At 43.5% G+C, this 19,862-nt stretch overlaps 1 protein-coding gene across 4 annotated transcripts in view; it reads left to right on the forward strand.

The window, feature by feature from the left end:
- Nucleotides 1–19,823, forward strand: part of invs (inversin) — a 26,767-nt gene extending 6,944 nt beyond the window's left edge. For 2 of the 4 annotated variants that reach the window (XM_020607133.1, XM_020607132.1), the window contains 17 exons: nt 5,173–5,272; nt 5,934–6,100; nt 7,395–7,568; nt 8,137–8,304; nt 8,434–8,614; nt 9,552–9,661; nt 11,269–11,440; nt 12,189–12,344; nt 12,547–12,668; nt 12,852–12,959; nt 13,066–13,172; nt 13,275–13,484; nt 14,264–14,475; nt 14,649–15,213; nt 15,791–15,942; nt 19,028–19,114; nt 19,197–19,823. In XM_020607133.1, the coding sequence (XP_020462789.1) occupies nt 5,173–5,272; nt 5,934–6,100; nt 7,395–7,568; nt 8,137–8,304; nt 8,434–8,614; nt 9,552–9,661; nt 11,269–11,440; nt 12,189–12,344; nt 12,547–12,668; nt 12,852–12,959; nt 13,066–13,172; nt 13,275–13,484; nt 14,264–14,475; nt 14,649–15,213; nt 15,791–15,942; nt 19,028–19,114; nt 19,197–19,312 (2,907 nt within the window). In that variant the 3' untranslated portion in view covers nt 19,313–19,823. The remainder of the gene's footprint in view (nt 1–5,172; nt 5,273–5,933; nt 6,101–7,394; nt 7,569–8,136; nt 8,305–8,433; nt 8,615–9,551; nt 9,662–11,268; nt 11,441–12,188; nt 12,345–12,546; nt 12,669–12,851; nt 12,960–13,065; nt 13,173–13,274; nt 13,485–14,263; nt 14,476–14,648; nt 15,214–15,790; nt 15,943–19,027; nt 19,115–19,196) is intronic. The other 2 variants (XM_020607136.1, XM_020607134.1) reach the window with 2 other exon arrangements.
- The last annotated feature ends 39 nt before the right edge of the window (nt 19,824–19,862 follow it).

Below are 19,862 nucleotides of genomic sequence, written 5' to 3' on the forward strand. Positions count from 1 at the left end.
GGGGCTGAATAATTTTGCACGGCCAATTTTTCAGTTTTTTATTTGTTAAAAACGTTTGAAATATCCAATAAATTTCGTTCCACTTCATGATTGTGTCCCACTTGTTGTTGATTCTTCACAAAAAATTACAGTTTTATATCTTTATGTTTGAAGCCTGAAATGTGGCAAAAGGTCGCAAAGTTCAAGGGGGCCGAATACTTTCACAAGGCACTGTATATGCTCATTTTAAATTTGATGCCAGCAACACATGGCACAGAAGTTGAGACGGGGGCATGTTTTCCACTGTGTTGCATCATCTCTTTGTTGAACAATACTCTAACTGTTTGGGAACTGAGGAGACTGATTACTTTATTTTTGAAAGCGAAATGTTTTTCTGTTCTTGCTTGATATAGGATTTCAGTTGCTCAACAGTTTGGGGCCTTGTTTCTTATATTGTCACTTCCTAATGCACCAAACGTTTTCAGTGTGTGACAGGTCTGCACTGCAGGCACGCTAGTTTAGCACCTGCACTCTTATTTCAAAGCCGTGATGTTGGAATACATGCAGAATGTGGTTTAACATTGTCTTGCTGAAGCAAGGCCTTCCCTGAAAAGGGCATCGTCATATGTTGCACAATAACCTGTTCAGCATTAATGGTGCATTCACAGATGTGCAAGTTACTCATACCTTGTGCATTAATGCACCCCCGTGCCATCACAGATGCCAGCTTTTGAACTGCGCTCTGATAATAAGCTGGGTGGCCCCTCTTGTCTTTTGCCCAGGCCATGATTTTTAAAAAGAATTTCAAATATTGCCTCGTCAGACCACAGCACAGTTTTCGACTTCATCTCAGTTGATCTTAAATGACCTTGAACCCAGAGAAGATGGCAGCATGTCTGGGTTTCTGGACACACTTGTATCACTTTCTCTGCACTCTGATTTCTTCTGTCCTTCCTTTTCTGTTTCCTCCATCTTTTTTGATTTTGTATTGCTCCTATTGATTTTTTTGTTTGTTTTTCCAGCTGATTATGTCCCTGTACTCTGATTCGCCGGTGGGCACATTGCTCTCTGCACTTTAATTGGACATTTAATTAGATCACAGTTTTAGTCCAATTAGAGCCAGAGGTGTGGGGAAAAGGGAATGGAGAGGAGAAGAAGGCAAAAGTCCCCAAGCTGATCACTGTCTCCCTTCCCCCTTCTCATTCTCTCCTCATTTTTTGTCTGTCATTTTCTGTCAGCCTCTCTGTCTCTCTCCCCCTCCCTCCTGAGGGCAGCTCATTAGTGATATAATGGGATGACACAAAACACACAGCTCCCCTAATTCTCAAGTGTTGCAAGCAGCAGCTGAGCCGCACGTACAAGGCTCGACTTGAACTGCATCTGCTGCTCACTGTTGTAGAAGCTGAGTGGTTGTTTTAGGGAATGTTTCTCCCTCCTGTGTGCTACTGAAGCCATGAAAGGGTAAGCAAAAGTGTTTTGAGCCATAGCCTGGGTGTTATTGGTGCCTCTGATAAATTTCCTGCATCCCCTGACAGTTTGCCAGTCACCGCAGCATCGACCACCCCCTATACACACGCACAGACGACAAACATTAACAACATGTTGGGTAGAATCCTATCGACACAGTGGAGTGCTCCGGTATGATATCGCTACACTTAATGAGACTAAGACAAGCCTCATTACCAGCAGCGCTCACTCACATGCCAGTCAAAAACAGGGCTATTCTGCACCAGTTTTAGCTCCCCTATGGTGCTGCCCTTTCCCCCCTTTATTGTATTTGCACAGAGCTTGGACTCAGGGTATAAACAAAACTGTGTTCCAATGGGTGAAGACACATGGGCAAGTGTAAACACACACCCAGATGTATGCAGATATGCACACATTTTCACTCAGATGTAAGTCCTTGGAGGACACAAGTCAATCTCTGTGTCCCTCAAGCGGTCACACACACACTGCCTCCTGTCTTCCAGTCTCAGGAGAAAGATACCAGCCTCTACTGTGTCCCCTTCTCTACAGACACACAGACACACTCATGAATCATACACTTCATATCTCTGTCACTGATTTGTGTCTCTCTCTCTGTCTATATTTGTGTGTGTGTATAGATGTTGTGTGTGAGCGGCAGGCACCAGGCAGGGGTGTTTTAGCCACAGGTGTCACTACATGATCCCCATAACTGTGAGATTGACAGCTGTGGTCCCACCTAATTGCATTACTCTCCCAGGTGATTGGCTCACACCCTGGAGGCTCATTTGGCAGGATGCATTGTGCTAATGATGTAAATTAGCAGATCTATGTGTTGCTCAGCCTTCTCTCCTCCCGCTGATTGGCCCCGCTCTGCCCCAAGGGCTCAACCCCCCCCAAGCTGAGTGAACCAGCTCATTGGTCCTTTGGGAATCAGGAAGTCACCCAGAAATAGAGCTTTACAGATTGGGCATCCCGGTGGGTTGATATTATCTTTCCTCCCACCTCTTTACCTGTCAGTCAAAACCCAGGGAACAGACCCTGCAGCCTCTCTCTTCTATCTGAGACATGCACCCACAGAGACATGTAGGTGGTATAGGCACCTATAATAACCCCATGTTGACAAAGACCCTAAACACACTCTGTTATAACTGTATAAAAACACGCTTATATAAAAAGTGTGTGTATATGTTTGTGTGTGCGCGTTCAATGAAGGCCTCAGGCTCTGTTCCCCACTGCTTACCCAGCATGCCCTAGTTATGTCTTCTTTCAAAAGCAGACACCTAAGTGACAGACAGCTGAAGAAACATATAGACAAATACATGGTGCCACTGCACACAAACACACACTTGCACACAATTTAATTCTGTGGTTTCTTTGCCTGTTTGTCTGAATAGCATCATTTGAAATGTTAGTTACACTAGGCATCTGGTGTGTGTGTGTGTGTGTGTGTGTGTGTGTGTGTGTGTGTGTGTGTGTGCGTGCGCGCGTGTGTGTGTTAGGAGGCAGCAAGTGTGTACGCGCGCAGCTCTCCTGTAGTGTTCCTGAAAGGTTTCGCGGGAGGATCTAGGTTCTTTGTTAAACTCTCTACAGTTATATGAGGCTGAATATGAATAAAGAATAAATAATGTCAGCATCAGCATGAATCAATACTTATACAGATGCACAATCACTTGGTCTGGACCTCAGCCCATGATCAATGGTTTACTCTGAGTTATTGTCTTCATATTACCAAAAGGAGTGCTCCCTGAGGAACACGTATGAATGGCTAAATGAGTCCACTCCACACCTCTCAATAGGACCTGGTGTTGTTTTTGCACCTTCCTTTGTTTGATTTCAGACACTGCATTGCAAAGCCTTTTTAGCCAAATTGGATGCACTGTAGGTGTTTCCAAAACACTCAGGTCCTCATGAAACTCTAATTGCCCGCTCTTGGTGATATGAATGTCCCTCACACAGACTCAAATATCGACTGGTTTCCCTCATGTCAGTGTTTGGCCAAATTATAACTTCTTTTTTCTGCATCTAAGATTATTTGTAAATCAATTCATATTTTTATTGTGTCAGCTGGAGTTTTCATATTGACTCCAAAAATGCAGAAATAGATCAAGATATGTCAACAAAAGTAAAGTAAAAGTTTGGACTGAGCTCTTGCCATGGTTGAAAGGAAGCACAGCAAATGTCAGATTGTCTCATTAGTTCTCTGTGTAACAGGACTTAAACATCAGATAGATGATATTACTTTTTCTGAATGCAGCGGCGCTACGGTGTTACATATTAGTGTTTGCAGACTGTGTGAACACGCACATGTATTACTGACTGAGTAATCAATGTAAATTAGAAATGTTTGTGATTGATTTTGGTAAAGCTTCTATAAAAACTCTCTCACGGATAACAGCTTGCCATGACGTGGCACATGTGCCAAACACGCACACAAACCGACACCCTCAAACACGCCTTTAAGCACCACACCTATGATCTTACCCTCCCACCCTTCCTGTTTTTGCTAAATGTAGTAACTAACCTGTATTAAGTCTTGGTAGAGCGTAAGAAAGCAGCAAGCATGATGGGTAATTGCCATGCTGCACGCAATGTCTCCGGGAGCACTCTGTATGAGGTGATGGTGAGGAGGGAGAGGGAGGTGAGAAGGAAGGATGGAAGGCACCAGAGTATTCTCTTCAGATTGTTCATTTTTCCTACCAAGAGTTTAAAAGTTCCAAAGTAATCAACCTGCCTGTATTTTATCAATAATTCCTATCAGCTGTATTTTATACACCATGTTTATATTGTGAGTTGTGTGCATAGTGATTCAGAGCTGTTTGTGCGACTGTTAATGAAAATGTCTTGAAGAAATCTCAGAATGTGACATGACTTTGTGCCTCCAGCATTTATGTGTTTAGGGGCAATAATTGATTTCTGTGTTGTGCCCTGCAGGGCTTGTCCCACATCTGCAAACCCCCCATACACATGCACATGGGTGCACACACATACACACATACACACAGTAGGGCATGCTGCAGTATTAATGAGACATGAATAAGACATGAAGAGAGACCCCCTTCTTACACGCGCACACAGGGCCCCCTCCCCCTCCCCCTCCCCCCAGCTGCTTCCTGCCTGTGGATTACCCAGCTATCACTGCGCTGTGTTTAAGTGAGGCCAGGAAGAGATTTAACCCCCTCAGCAGGCATAGACACACATGCATAGAGGCACACACATACAAGCAGGCAAACACACATGCTGTTTACTCTCAGGAAATATCAGCTTGTTTATTACTTTATTGGAAAGTACAGTATGTTTTATTATATGATCATTGTTTAAGGATGATAATTTTATGTTTGGTTCTCTGTGGCTCTTTTCTAGAAGACTTCAGAAAAACTACTTGATCTTAAGGTGCACATGTAAACTGAAAGTTTACTAAATTGCAAAAGTCTATGGTTGCGGCAGTTATCTAATATTTCTTTCCCTTTTTTTTGTGCGTAATGGAAGTGATTTTAAAATTTCCAGTTAAGCTATTTTTTTAGGAACATCCATTAAAATTTGGTTTATCATATAGAATTATGCATGAACTACTTAAATTTAAATGTGACCATGTGTTGGACATGCTAAAATAATAGAAAAGAAACTGTCCGGACTCAGCTTAATGCCATCTTATTAAATACTTGATAAGTAAGCTGAGTTTATGTTGTGGCAGGTTGAGTTGTGACCTTTCATTTGTTTGTGTTGCAGGCCTCAGCGACGTCTGGTCTGGGACCAGCCTCTCTGGGCTCCCAGGTTCATGCTGCAGCTGTCAATGGAAACAGGAGTGCACTCCTCAAACTCATCACAGGTAAGCAGCACATGTCAGCTAAAACATATTGTTTATTCACTACAGACCACACAGGGTTCAAACGTTCAACATTTTTGGCTTTTTTGTTTTTCTATAAGGAAGTTTTTGTTGCATTTATCCCATCAGGGTCAGCTGCCGCAGCTGGGTGGGCTTTGGGGTTTTGCACATAGAAACTACAGCAGGGCAAGTGTTCGACTGCATGGAAGCTGGAACTGTGGTCTTTCTGTTAAATAATGCTCTGCTCCTCTATAAAAGTATCTTCAAATTTAGCCACACTGATCATTTAATCTTGAATATGGAGAAGCTTGTTTGGCTCTGGCTAAAAATACATGAAGTGTGTCAAATGATTGTGGCAAATTGTGAGTTAATTTTCACATAAAGGCAACATGGCCCTAAGTTTATGTGTTACCCAGCTGCTCCAATTAAATCAATTTTATTTAGAAAATGGTAAGTGGAATTCTTATTGAACTGAAGCTGTAAAAGACTGTGTTTTAAGCACAGAGAGTTTCCTTTTAAAAACTGTTCTGAACATATTCTGCCACAAGCCACATGACTGTATTTTGCCTGCATATTGACCCTAATCTTAGTCTCTATTAAGGCGTACCCTCTTGGCTGAATCATCAGCTGTGCTTTGTTTGTATGTATCTGTGTGCTTGTGTAGCAGAGCCCTCACTGCGGGACCGTGAGGACCAGTTTGGCCGTACCCCTTTAATGTACTGTGTGCTAGCTGACCGCCTGGATTGTGCAGAGATTCTTTTGAAGGCTGGGGCTTCGGTCAACAAGGCCGACCACAGCCAGCGCACCGCTCTGCACCTTGCAGCACAGAAGGTATGGTCACAAATAAACCTATCTATTAAGGAGCACAAAGAAATGGTGACAGTTACACCTGTTGTAGCTGTCTTTATGGCATAAAATTGACAAGCATTTCAAATGAATGGATGCGGATGGATTTATAAAGGTGAAAAGAATATGAAGACTAGGTGGGATCTCATAAAGATTGAATGGCAAAAAGAGAAATTCTGACACTCCATAAGCTCCTGTGGGAAGCCAGTGCCCCCTAGCGGCTGTAGCTATGGCCTTAGGGCTTGTGGTGGGAAATATCAACCGATTTCTGAGCCACACAAAGGCTGTAGCTATGACTTTCACTTACACACACTATTATAAATAAACAATCATTCTGCTTGGATAACGTTTAACAGCATTTTGGGAACTAAAACCTTAATGTGCTTTTTACTTGAGTCGACTTAGGAAGAGTCTGAGGAGACAAGGTTAAACACCTCCAGACAGGGTGGTCTGTTCTTTGCAGAGGAGTGTGGCAGGAGAACAGTGGGATGTACTAATGGGCTAATACCTCTTTACAAGTCATCTGTTTGTTGGTACCTTCTTCTATGGGAGTGTACTGACACAGGATCATCATATCATTGAAGACAGAGTGGAGGTAATAGGGTGTTGGGGTTTGTCTCATAGATGGGAAGTGTGTGTGTGTGTGTGTGTGTGTGTGTGATGGGGGATGCTAGTGGTAGGAAGCCCTGTCTCTTTGACATCTGATCAATAAGTGGCTAAGACAGCGAAAGAGGCCAGGGATTACCAATCTAATTGGACTGAGAATAGGGAGGACAGGAACACATACACACAGTCTAGATGCATGCTCACACACAAGATAGATCTGTCAGACTGTGACGCTGTGGTCACAGGATAGCAAATATGTAAAACACATTAACACGTGTACTCGGTTGTGCCTGCGTGGACACACACACACACACCCTGCAGTCCTTCGACAGCTGTTGCACAATACATCACCCTGCGGCCTGGTGGTGAGAGACCAACACCGAGGATGACAATGATGATGTGGAGGGGATGGCAGGCAGAAAGGAGCTGCTCTGTCAGGCCACAAAGTTGCTGTTTACTGTTTAACAGCTCATCTCGCACACTGAGCAGAGAGGCAGCAGCAGGGAACGAAGATGGATGACCTGCGGATTGAAGCAGACACTGCTAAAAGCCTAGGGAGTCTGTGTGTGTGTGTGTCATTGCTACTGGTTTATGACTAATATTAAGGAGAATTTATGATTTCTGAGCTACTTTTTTTAACACAGCTTTTCATGTTTGTGCGTGTGTGCTGTAGGGGAATGTGCGTTTCCTGAAACTGCTGCTGTCTAGGCGTGCTAACTGGTTGCAGAAAGATTTAGAGGGAATGACCCCGCTCCACCTGGCCACCCGACACCCCTCCCCAAAAGCCCTCGCCCTGCTGCTCAAACACATCGGGCCAGGAGAGGTTGACACACAAGACAAAAATAAGGTGCTACTGTACAGATACACACAAACAGGTTGTTGTCTTCCCAACTGTCCATAGTTTGTCCTCAGACAGAAACCAGCTAATGTGGGCATCTGATCAATAATCTGCAAAGAGACTGAAGACAGTTTCTTAGAAACAGCACGAATTTTAGGTCAAACATAAACACCTAGAGGCACACTCACACGGCAGCAAATGATTTAACAATCTGCAGCTTGTTCTGATGATAAGACTACAAATACAGAAACACACAGTCTCCTTTGTCTTCTGGAAATGATATGTATCTGGCATCAGTAGTTAGCTAGATAATAATCCAATATGCATCATCGTGTCAGATGACAGTAGTTTCAGCAAATCTCAGAACAGCTCAGTGGCCGTCATGAAGGCACTATCTGGGTTACAATCTCAGCTCATTGTTGGATCTTCAATATGAGCTTTGTGTAGCGCATTGCCATAAAATTTCCTGGCCATGTCATAGTGGAGTAATGTTTTTTTTTTACATAAATGGAAACCTCAAACCTGATTTCAGCGCTCTTCACCATCTTTGTCTCCCTTTTCATTTCTCTCTTTATAGCAAACTGCTCTCCACTGGTCAGCGTTTTATAACCGACCAGAACACGTTCGCCTTCTGATCAAGCATGATTCCAACATTGGCATCCCAGACAGCGAAGGCAAGATCCCACTGCACTGGGCCGCGCACAGTCAGGAGCCCAGCGCCACACAAACTGTCCGCTGTATACTGGTACACACTATAGTGCACACACACATATACGCAGCAAAACCTGTCAGCCTCGTCATCCTCCATCCTCACCTGTCCTTCTGCATGTCTTTCTTTTCTGCGGTTGTCTTGTGTGTGTGTTTATGTGTGAAGGAGGCAGCTCCCACCGAGTCCCTGTTGAACTGGCAGGACTACGAGGGGCGGACGCCTCTGCACTTTGCTGTTGCCGATGGTAACGAGGCAGTGGTGGAGGTGCTAACATCTTACCAGGGCTGTAATGTGACAGCTTACGATAACCTCTTCAGAACACCGCTGCACTGGGCTGCTCTGCTCGGTGAGTGAGGGCACTTCCTGAATTTGGCCTACTGCAGCTTGAATGAAAGCTACACATGCAAATGCAGATTTCTGGCTATGTGGAAATTACGTCTCAGTCAAAATGGACTAGTTATTACCCACACTGAAATATCTCAACAAAAATTGGATTTATCATCTTGAAATTTTTTACAGTTATCCGTGGTCACTGACAATCAATCCTACTGACTTTGATGAACCTGTCTGTTCCTCTGGTGCCACTAGCAGCTGACATTCCCATCTGCCTTAACTCTACTTTGTGTTTAGTGCTAATGAGCAAGGGTTAGCATGCTAACATGTTAAACTGTGATGACAAGATGTTAAATGTTATACTTGCTTATCATTAGCATGTTCCATCCATTATCTATACCGCTTATTCCTGAACAGAAGCCAATCCCAGCTGACATTGGGCACTGGACTGGACAGGTCACCAGTCTATCACAGGGCCGACATGTAGACAAACAACCACACATACTCACTCCTACGGGCAATTTAGAGTCACCAATCAACCTAAGCTGCAAGTCTTTGGACTGTGGGAGGAAGCCGGAGTACCCGGAGAGAACCCACACAGGCACAGTGAGAACATGAAATCTCCCCACAGAAAGGCACAGGGTGGCTGAGACTCAAACCTGGAACCTTCTTGCTGTGAGGCAACAGTGCTAACCACTGTGTCACCCACATTAGCATGTTGATACTGTCATTTCAATCATGTTAGCATGCAGCTCAAAGCACAGTTTAATCTTCTTTGGGTTTATGGTTCTTACTGTCTGTTTTTATAGCACCATACAAAGACAAATACAGTAGCTATGAATTGTGTAAATAGTGACAGTTGATTCATGTTGATGTGTGTTTAAGCTCCTTAATTATCCTCGTCATTCCTTGCCACCTTCATGTCCTAGTAATGTAAACCTGTTTTTCAGGCCATGCAAAAATTGTGCACCTGCTGCTTGAGAGAAACACATCAGGCACTATTCCCTCAGATAGCCAAGGAGCAACACCTCTGCACTACGGGGCTCAGAGCAACAATGCGGTGAGTCATACACACAAAGCTAGAAAACCTGCCAAGTCATTGTGTCACTTTATGCCACTTTATCCAGATAGATAATGTGTAATGTTCCATATCTTTCTGAAAATGTACTGTTGCAAATGTTAAGGTTTTATATGATTGACTGTCATCAAATCAAATCAAATCAAATTTTATTTGTATAGCGCCAAATCACAACAAAAGTCATCTCAGGACACTTTACAAAGTAAGGTCTAGACCTTACTGTTATCAATATTATTACATAGGGAAAACCCAACAAATCCCCCTTGAGCAAGCACTGGGCGACAGTGGGGAGGAAAAACTCCCTTTAACGAAAGAAACCTCCTGCAGCTCCTCGTGTTCTTCTCTCAGGCTCGAGAGGCAAGAAAAATTGTGCCCCTCCCCAGCGTCGTCTTGAAACTTTGTCTGTCCCATAGCTGATAACAGTTCTTTTACATACTGGATAGCATCGTCTGGTTTGTAATCTTTCTTGACTTCGTCCAATTTCTTCTCAATAACTTTCATTAGGAGAGAAACTCAGAGCATCATGGGGCCCCCAGCAGCCTAGGCCTATAGCAGCATAACTAAGGGAAGGCTCAGCCCTAACTATAAGCTTTATCAAAAAGGAACGTCTTAAGTCTAATCTTAAAGGTAGAGAGGGTGTCCGCCTCCCGAACTGAGACTGGGAGTTGGTTCCATAGGAGAGGAGCTTGATAGCTAAAGGCTCTGCCTCCTATTCTGCTTCTGTGGACTCTAGGAACCACAAGTAAACCTGCACTCTGAGAGTGAAGTGCTCTGTTAGGATGATAAGGCTCTACGAGGTCTTTAAGATATGATGGAGCCTTGTCATTAAGGGCTTTGTATGTTAGGAGAAGGATTTTGAATTCTATTCTGAATTTTACAGGGAGCCAGTGGAGAGAAGCTAATATGGGAGAGATATGATCTCTCTTGCTAGTTCCTGTCAGTACTCTGGCTGCAGCATTTTGGATTAGCTGGAGGCTTTTTAGGGAATTATTGGGACATCCTGATAGTAAAGAGTTACAGTAGTCCAGCCTGGAAGTAACAAATGCATGGACCAGTTTTTCAGCATCACTTTGAGACAGGATGCTCCTGATTTTTGCAATATTGTGCAGGTGAAAGAAGGAAGTTCTAGAGACTTGGTTTATATGTGATTTAAAGGACATATTCTGATCAAAGATGACTCCAAGGTTCCTCACAGTAGTACTGGAGGCGAGAGCTATGTCATCTAAAGTAACTATATGATTAGACAGCAGATTTCTAAGGTTTTTTAGGCCCAAGCACAATAACTTCAGTTTTGTCAGAGTTTAGAAGTAAGAAGTTGCAGTTACTCATGTATGCATCTAATTTTTAAAAAGGTCAAATTATGGCTTTTGGTGAATTTGTGTGAATGTCTGTGTATTATTCTGCTTATGTTATGTATACATGAATTTGCAGTTTGATTTGGAGGGATTTTTTTTAATGATTATATTATTTTATTGGTCTGTCATAAAATATGGAATTACACTCATTTATTGTCTCATCTTTGATGTGTGTCAGTTTGCTTTTTTATAATGTCCCATAAACTAAAATGTAACTTCTTTCCATGTATGTAGGAGACAGTGGGTGTGTTTCTGTCCCACCCCTCGGTGAAGGATGAACCTGACCTGGAGGGACGGACAGCCTTCATGTGGGCTGCTGGGAAGGGCAGTGATGACGTCATCTGCACCATGCTGGCCCTAACCCCTCATATTGATATCAGCATGGCTGACAAGTACGGAGGCACCGGTGAGCCTGAGAAACAAGAACTGCTTCGAACGGCTGTGTGCTTCCAGGGCATGGTGACATACGTGCCCAGGTCATAGGCAAGCACACACACTTTTATTCTTGCTCTGTTTGTCCTTTCAGAGCATGGCCTGTTTCTTGTTGTAGGTTAGGAATAGTGATGTCACAGGGAGTTCCCCCCAAGATACTAGAGAGAGAGACCATAAGACTCAGGGAGAGAGGGAAGTTATACTGTCAGCAAAATTAGTGTGAGCTTGCTGAATAGACTCGCAGCACTGCCAGCACTATCCTGTGACAAACAAACACATGCAGACACACAGGACTTACTGCCACACTCTGACCCCTTGGGGCTGTTTGGACACAATCTCCACGGTGATAGCCCCTTTGCTCAGGCGATCATTTTTTATGCATGGATAACATATAAGGGTTGAGTCATGCTAATGAGACAGTGTGCAGGGATGTAGAGCGGACTGGTGTCTAGATCACTTCCATGCACTTGACTCTATTCTGTACTGTCTGGGGACTGGAGGGGGTAGCCACAAGGAGGCTTAAGTGTATTGCTCCTCATTAAATTTCTCTCTTTTTAACTGTCTATTGACCAGGCTTTAGCCATAGCTGGAGAGGAGCTGCAGTCAAGGGGTGAATGAACAAAGAAGCAGCAGGTGTCCTGAGCTTGTTTATTGTCCAGTTAGACTCAGGACCTCATATTTTTATGTCTATTTTTCATGTGTATGTGTGTGTGTTCACATAGCACTCCATGCAGCCTCCCTGTCAGGCCATGTGAGTACAGTGAAGCTGCTGCTGGAGAAAGGAGCGATGGTCGACTCTCTGGATGTGATGAAACACACGCCGCTGTTTCGCGCCTGCGAGATGGGACACAGAGATGTCATACTCACACTCATCAAAGGTAGGTGCTGTCGATACATACTGTATGTGCAAACATTCCAGTAACTACACGTTCACATTTTCAGTAGCACTGTATTCTGAGTATTCATCTTCGTCGAGCATTGTAGACTCATGGTAATATACATGTCTATAGCCCATGATGTAGGAAATGTAGATTATTTGAGTGACATGTCTCAACTGAAATGTAAATGTATTCAATCAAGGTTCTGCACAAGTGGACCTAGTAGATGTGGATGGTCACACTGCTCTGCACTGGGCAGCTCTAGGAGGTAATGCTGAAGTCTGCCAGATACTGATGGAGAACGGGATTAGTCCTAATGTACAGGTACTAATGCACAAACACAGAAGCAGTTGAAGATCTAAGTCTTTGTTTAATATTTATGAACCAAAGAATAAATGAGGATAAATGTAGATTTATATTCTCCTGTGTACTACACAAGCAGTTAGTATATAATCATGATTGACCTCATAAATGCAGACTGATAAATTTGTGACTACTGCTGAACAGGACCAGGCAGGACGGACTCCTCTGCAGTGTGCTGCATATGGCGGCTACATCACCTGCATGGCAGTTCTCATGGAGAACAACGCTGATCCAAATATTCAGGACAAGGAGGTAAAAATTTCTCATATATCCACAAACGCACCAACCCATCTGTGTTTTCTGAGCTTTTGCACACATCTTCACTGTAAATCAATGCTTTTTTTCTGTGGTTGCACAGGGGCGCACAGCTCTCCACTGGTCATGTAACAATGGCTACCTGGATGCTGTGAAACTGCTGGTGGGCTACAATGCCTTCCCTAACCACATGGAGCATACCGAGGAGAGGTGAGATGAGAACTAGTCTTGGAGGCAGAAGATGTGAGGAGACAGTAAAGTGCAAGTGGGAAAATAAATCCATGAATGACACTGGTGTTTGTGTGTATGTAGGTACACACCCCTGGACTATGCTCTGCTCGGGGGGCACAGTGAGGTGACTCAGTTCATGCTGGAGCACGGCGCTCTGTCCATAGCGGCCATCCAGGACATCGCTGCTGCCTCCATCCAGGCCGTCTACAAGGGCTACACCGTCCGCAAGGCATTCAGGGAGAGAAAGCAGCTCCTCATGAGGCATGAGCAGCTGCGTAAGGATGCAGCCAAGTGAGCATGCACACATGAAAACATATTTACAAGATTGTGAACTGAGACATACACAAAGCAACATGTATACTGAAGCCTTGTACTTTCCAGTTGTTTGAGTTCAGTGTGAGGCACTCATTAGCATCCACCTTTGCTACACAATACCTGTTAGATATAACATTTACATGCACCGTGTTCATCTCTCATTCCTGTTTCGGTCTCCATTATCGGTCCGTCATCCTTTTTCCAGGATGTAGGAACGGTCACACTCTGCGTATCTATCTTTCTCTGTCATTTGTGCACACACATATGTCTTCCACCTGTCTTTTTCTTTTTGCTTGTTTTCCATTTGTCATTTGCTCACCAGTCTCACCTTTATTGTCTTACACAGTGCTTTTCAGGAGTACATTTGTTTTAAGAGGGCACATTGACTTTTTTTTCTTGGTATTTAGTACTGACAGTTTTACTGAGATATAAATCTATTGTGAGATGTTTTTCTTACAAAGTACTCAAACTATTCTACATCTTTCCATCTAATCAGATATTGTACCACAATAGATCAAGATCAAAGATTTTTATTGTCAATTCACTATATATGCTGGACATACAGAAAATCAAATTACTGTTTCTCTCTCACCTAGTATTTAATGCCATACCATTTAGGAAACTAAAATAAAATAGAAAACCAAGTTGAACAGTTATTTACACTAATAGACCTATGGCTGACCTTGGCTATTCATGTAGGGCATTTCACACAAAACTGTATACCATGATGAGGTCTGACTTTTCTTTGTATTTAGGAAACGAGAGGAAGAACAGCGGAGAAGGGAGGCCGTGCAGCAAGGTTCAGTGTCTGCTGCAGAGAAACTGAAGGTTTCACTGGTGAAAGTGGAGCAGGAGAAGCTGTCATTAGTGAAGATTATAGAGGACCTATCCCTGAATGACTCAGTGGTGGAAACCAAGAAATCATCCAAAGCTGAACACACAAAAAGCAAAGAGGAACGGCACAAAGGTATAAATAGGCAGAAATTCCTAAAGTTGTTACGGTGCTGCTTTTAGTTTGAGTTGTGAGTGATGATAGGTTGACAGTTAATGGTACTGCTTTATCATTAGAGTGTAAAATGAATTTTTGTCAGAGAAATGTTTTTAATCAAATGTTGAATTTACCCCAACCTCAACCCCAAGCCCACAAGAGCAGATCCTCCAGAAGAAGTAAAGCAACCGAATCACATGAGGCTCCTGAAACTTGGAGCCACCACAGTCATGTGACTAGCGACGCTGTACCTGGTGTGCCGCACTCCATTGGGCTGAAGGAACTTCTCTCACCTGTCAGCTGCAGCCAGCCACCCAGCCTCAAACCAAGACCCCCCTCCATGCCCAAAATCAGGGAAAGATCTTACTCAGACATTCCTTCCTCAGTTATCTCCACTATGGGTCAAACTGAGGTTAGTGCCAGAGAATGCATCCCTTTAAAAAAGAAAGACACTCACATGAGTTTGCAGACTGTCCCCGGAAAGACTCGCACCTCTCCACAAAAGCACAGAAACCAAAATTTCGAGAGGGTTGCTACCAAAGACCAAACTCGCACTCCCTCAGTAAGAAGCAGTTCATCTTTAGACCACAGAAGCTCTTTGAAAAAGACTCAGTCTGCCAGTCAAGCACCCATCTCAACACGCACACGCAGGGGATACGACAAAGAACAGCGCAGGAGGAACGAGGCTGCACACATCATCCAGCAAGCCTGGCGAAGGTTAGTTTACATGTGTGCATTTCTGTCTGCACCTGGGGTGGTGCTCAGCAGCTGAAGCTTCTGTGGCTGTGGGAGCTTGGCAGTGCCATGTGGTGCCCACATGTGCCCTCTCCCACATTTATGCTAACCGATTCTTATCTCTCCTGCAATACTCCCCATCTTGGGTCTACCATCAATACTTGTGCAGCAGAGGGAGAGCGTGGGAGATGGGTGAGACACGGAGGCAAGGGACAGACAGGCTATAATCTAGAACTTTCATACTGGTGTAACAAGAGGTTAGGTTCGGTCGTGCTGCTATAATAGCTACCAGCAGCCTTGCTGTTCTTTTCTCTCCCTCTTACACACACTGTGTTTCTCTTAGAGGCTGTCAGTCCACTGCAGGAAGCCCTCTGTTTCCATTCAGCTTCACAATTACATTCTATGTGTTCTGCCTGTTAACTGCCTTGAGTTAACTTTGTTCACACTGAGTATTAGTGTGAAGACTTGCCAACTTTTAGATCGCTGAACAATGTCCGAGTGTTTTTTTTTTTTAATTGAACAGCATGTATGCATATGCACTTGCATGGATGTGTGTCAGCAGGTTTCACACACGCAGACGGAGAGAGGTTAAGGCCCAGGAAGAGGGGAGGTCAAGTGATTCAAACCACACCCATAACCGGAAGATGGAAATCAGAGCTCCACCTGCTAAACCAGCAGCGAGTAAGAGCTCAATGCTCCAAAGTATCTATGGTGAGATCATTTACAGCAATGACGTGGGAGATACATTTGGGTGCAGAACTTTGCATCCTCTTAGTCTGAAATGGAAAAAGGAGTAAAACAATTTTTTTTGTCAACATATTTAATCCACATTCAGCTAATATAACTGTTCCTTCATCAACAGAAGTAACAAAAATGGCCAGGGAGTGTATAAAAACAAAGTTATAGTAAAACAAAAACAAAGTTATAGTAAAACAATGAAAATCATATCAGTGCATAAGTTTTTATGAAATGTTCTTTAATACTTTGTATGTCCTCCAACCTCTTTGGGTACCCTCTGAGCAGCATTTGTATCCCTTCATTTTAGCCCAGTTTTCATGGCCTACTTGTCTACCAGATTGCTTAGTTGTCTGCTATGTACAGTACATCCCTCTTCATATCGATCCACAGATTTTCACCGATACTGTAACTGAAAGAGGCGCTTGAGCACTATGTAAGAATCCAAAACAAACAGCAGAGGACCTGACAAAGTCCTTAGAGGCAACTGGAATAAGAGCCTACATCTCCACAGTCAAGCATAGTCTGCACAAATCTGGATTGTTTGGGAGAAAAGCAGGCAGAAAGCCATTGCTTACTTCTACACATAAGGCAGCATGCTTGGAGTTTGCTAAGGAGCAAGACTATGTGGTCTGCTAAGACCAAAGTTAAATGATTTGGTCATAATTTGCACAGGTATGTCTGGTGGGAAAAAAACTTGCCTACGAGGAGAGGAACATCATTCCCATAGTCAAACATGGGGGTGTATGTCTGCATCAGGCACTGGATCTCTGCATAAAGCAGAAGGAAAAGGGAATGCAGACCAATATCCAAAGATTTTAAAGCAAAGCCTCCTGCCTTCAGTTAGAAAGCTAAAAATGAAGAGGCAGTGGATCCTTCAGAAAGACAGCGATCCCAAGCACAGAGCAAGGTCAGCTCAGGAATGGTTTAAAAAGAACAAGTTGAATGTTTTACCATGACCTTCCAGGTCTCCAAACTTGAGTATAAATGAAAATCTGTGGATCGATTTGAAGAGGGCTGTACATAGCAGACAACCAAGCAATCTGGTAGACTTGGAACAAGTAGGCCATGAAGAATGGGCTGAAATTACACCTAAATGAACACAAATGCTCTTCAGAGGGTACCCAAAGAGGTTGGAGGAGGATAGGGAAGATATACAAAATATTAGAGAACATTTCATAAAGGGAGATGAAAAACTTTTGCACTGATATGATTTTCATTATTTTACTATAACTTTTTTTTTTTATACACTCCCTGGCCATTTTTGTTACTTCTATTGATGAAGGAACAGTTGTACTAGTTGAATGTGTTACAGTTCTTAGTTAGCCACTTTAAACCCAGGGTGCCCAGTGAATGTCATGGCTGAGAACTGCCCCAGTGTTCTCCCGAGGATGAACCTGTGCAGCAGGTTTCCACCCCACATGATTTTGTGTTACTATAGCCTGTAATCAAAACTATAGCTCTTAAATTACACTCCAACCCTGACATTGCACTGACTGAGATTTTGTGCGATGAAAGCCAGTAGTTGGAAATCAGGATGGCTGTCACAAAAGTGTGGAACACACTATAGGTGACCAATTCTGGGAACAGTAAGTAGTGTCCACATACAGACATTGCCTGTGGGGAACATCTGGTAGGGTTTCACCACCAGGTAGGTCTGACCTTCATCACACATCACCAGGTGATGATGGGAGGATGGGCAGAAACCTTGCTGTGCCAAAACATACAAGCACCCCCACCCCAAAGGGGGAAAAACAACAACAACAAAAAAAAACTCCTCACTCTAACCCATCCTTCTGACGTGGTTTTCCCCTCCCACTTCTCACCTCACCTCCCTCCCTCTTCCTATTCTCGCCCTGACAGTCCTGGCACTGTGAAAAGTTCAGAGCTGTCAGTGGGAATGTCAGACTACGGCTTAGAGCTATCTGCAGAACACACACAAAAAACACCCCTACTCCACACCCGCCCATGCAGACACACACATACACATTCATGACATACTCTCACTTTTATATTTCTCAAAAAGTAGACAGACATTTGACATACAACACTAGGGCCACACCGCTCATCTAATTGTCAAACCATCTTTTGAAATAGCCTGATAATTTGTCTTTTTTTTTTTTTTTATCTCAAATGCATTCATATCTGTTCATTTACAGCTATACACATGGAGAAATTTGAGTAAAAGCCACTGCAGTTCTCCAACCCTGTAAAAGTGGAGTGGTGAAGCTTACAAGCCCTAAGCTTTCTTTATAACATAAAACAGACTACCAGTTACTGAGACCAGTTCTCTGACAAGATTGACTTCAGACATGTAGGGAGATTATTCAATTGTAATGTAGAAAAGTAATTCTAATGCATTTTAAAGGTCAAATTGTTCATGAATTAGCATTCAATCTGTTGAACCACCTCTGTGTCTTAAATGAGTGGCCCGGGTTCAATTCCCGGTCAGGGATGGTTAATTTTGGGGGTGACTGTGGCTCAATGGGTAGAGAAGTCATCTCTCAACTGGAGGGTTGGAGGTTCGAATCTCGGTGCCTGCAGTCCATGTGTCAAAGCAAGACACTGAACCCCCACAGCATCGGTGTGAGTTTGTGCTGCAGATGGCTTCCTCGGTTCTGTACCGGAAACAGATTCCTTGTGTGTAACGTATTTGACTGAATAAAGGTGATTATCCTTATTAAATACACAGTCAGCCATTTTAATGTTATTTAAGTGTTTTATTAAGGAAAAATGTATGAAATGAAGGCCGCAGAGAGATTTGAACTCACGACCCCTGGTTTACAAGACCAGTGCTCTAACCACTGCGCCAAAGCTGGGGAACAATAGTCTGTATAAGGTGTCAGGTAGAGCCACAGGGTCACCACTAGTTACCTGACTGCTGCATTAGTACATAAAGACTACACCTTGAAAAACTGTGGTTGTGTAACTTGGCTAGACTAACCAGTTACAGGAGTGTCCAAGGCTTTATTATGCAGCACCACCAGTTTGAATTCAGAAACTGTTCACACAATTTGACTGCAATTCTAAATGGCGATTCCAACATTTCTTTGTCTTTTAGGCAACTCCATGGCCCGACGAGGGCGCTCACTTCGGGGAGCACAGTCTCAGCTGCGCCTGGATCTGCCGCTACGCACACAGAGCCAATGTAAGTGTGTGGACATATTCAAACACATACTTGTAATCAAGTTGAAGTTTCTAAAAGGTCATTTGATGTGCTTATTTTATAGTGAGTGGTATAGACTGTGTACACCTGACTGATGTGGTGAATCAAGCCAAGCAGTACTCTTACCACCTGAGACCACAGAGCGCTGGACAGGGGACCAGAGGCCGGGGAAAACACTGACATGACACACACACACACACACATCTCATGTTCTTTGATTTCTCAGCTAGCTGGCAGCCTTACCTCTATAGAATTACTATACACATTGTTCAGTCAATGTGCCAAGCTTTCTAAAATTAAGCCATATGACATCAGAGCCATGACCTCAAAGGGAGGGGTTAAGTCTACAGAAATGGCGTGTGTAAAAGATAACCTTTCATCCATTGTGGAAGGAACACATACACACTCCATCTCCCCCGTTCTCCACTGCTCCCGTATACACACTGAGATAACCTTTCCTCCTGCTGTGGAGAATGAGGCAGTCTATCAACAGCCGGTCATACAGATAGGCCACCTGCAGCCACACACACACACACACACACACGTTACTTTCTACACATTAGTCTGGGTTTCAAGTGCTTTCCCTCTCAAGAGAAGATATATTTCTGAGCTATGCAGGTTTTATTTACACAAAAATAATCCTTACTGTGTAATTTTATGTGCCTTATGTTTTCTTGCTTTTTTATTGTATTATAGAAACTATTAAAAGAAAAACTGAAACAAAAGGCTG

The sequence above is a fragment of the Monopterus albus genome, unplaced genomic scaffold (assembly GCF_001952655.1).
Source record: "Monopterus albus unplaced genomic scaffold, M_albus_1.0 scaffold84.1, whole genome shotgun sequence".
In the NCBI taxonomy this organism is placed as follows: Eukaryota; Metazoa; Chordata; class Actinopteri; order Synbranchiformes; family Synbranchidae; genus Monopterus; species Monopterus albus.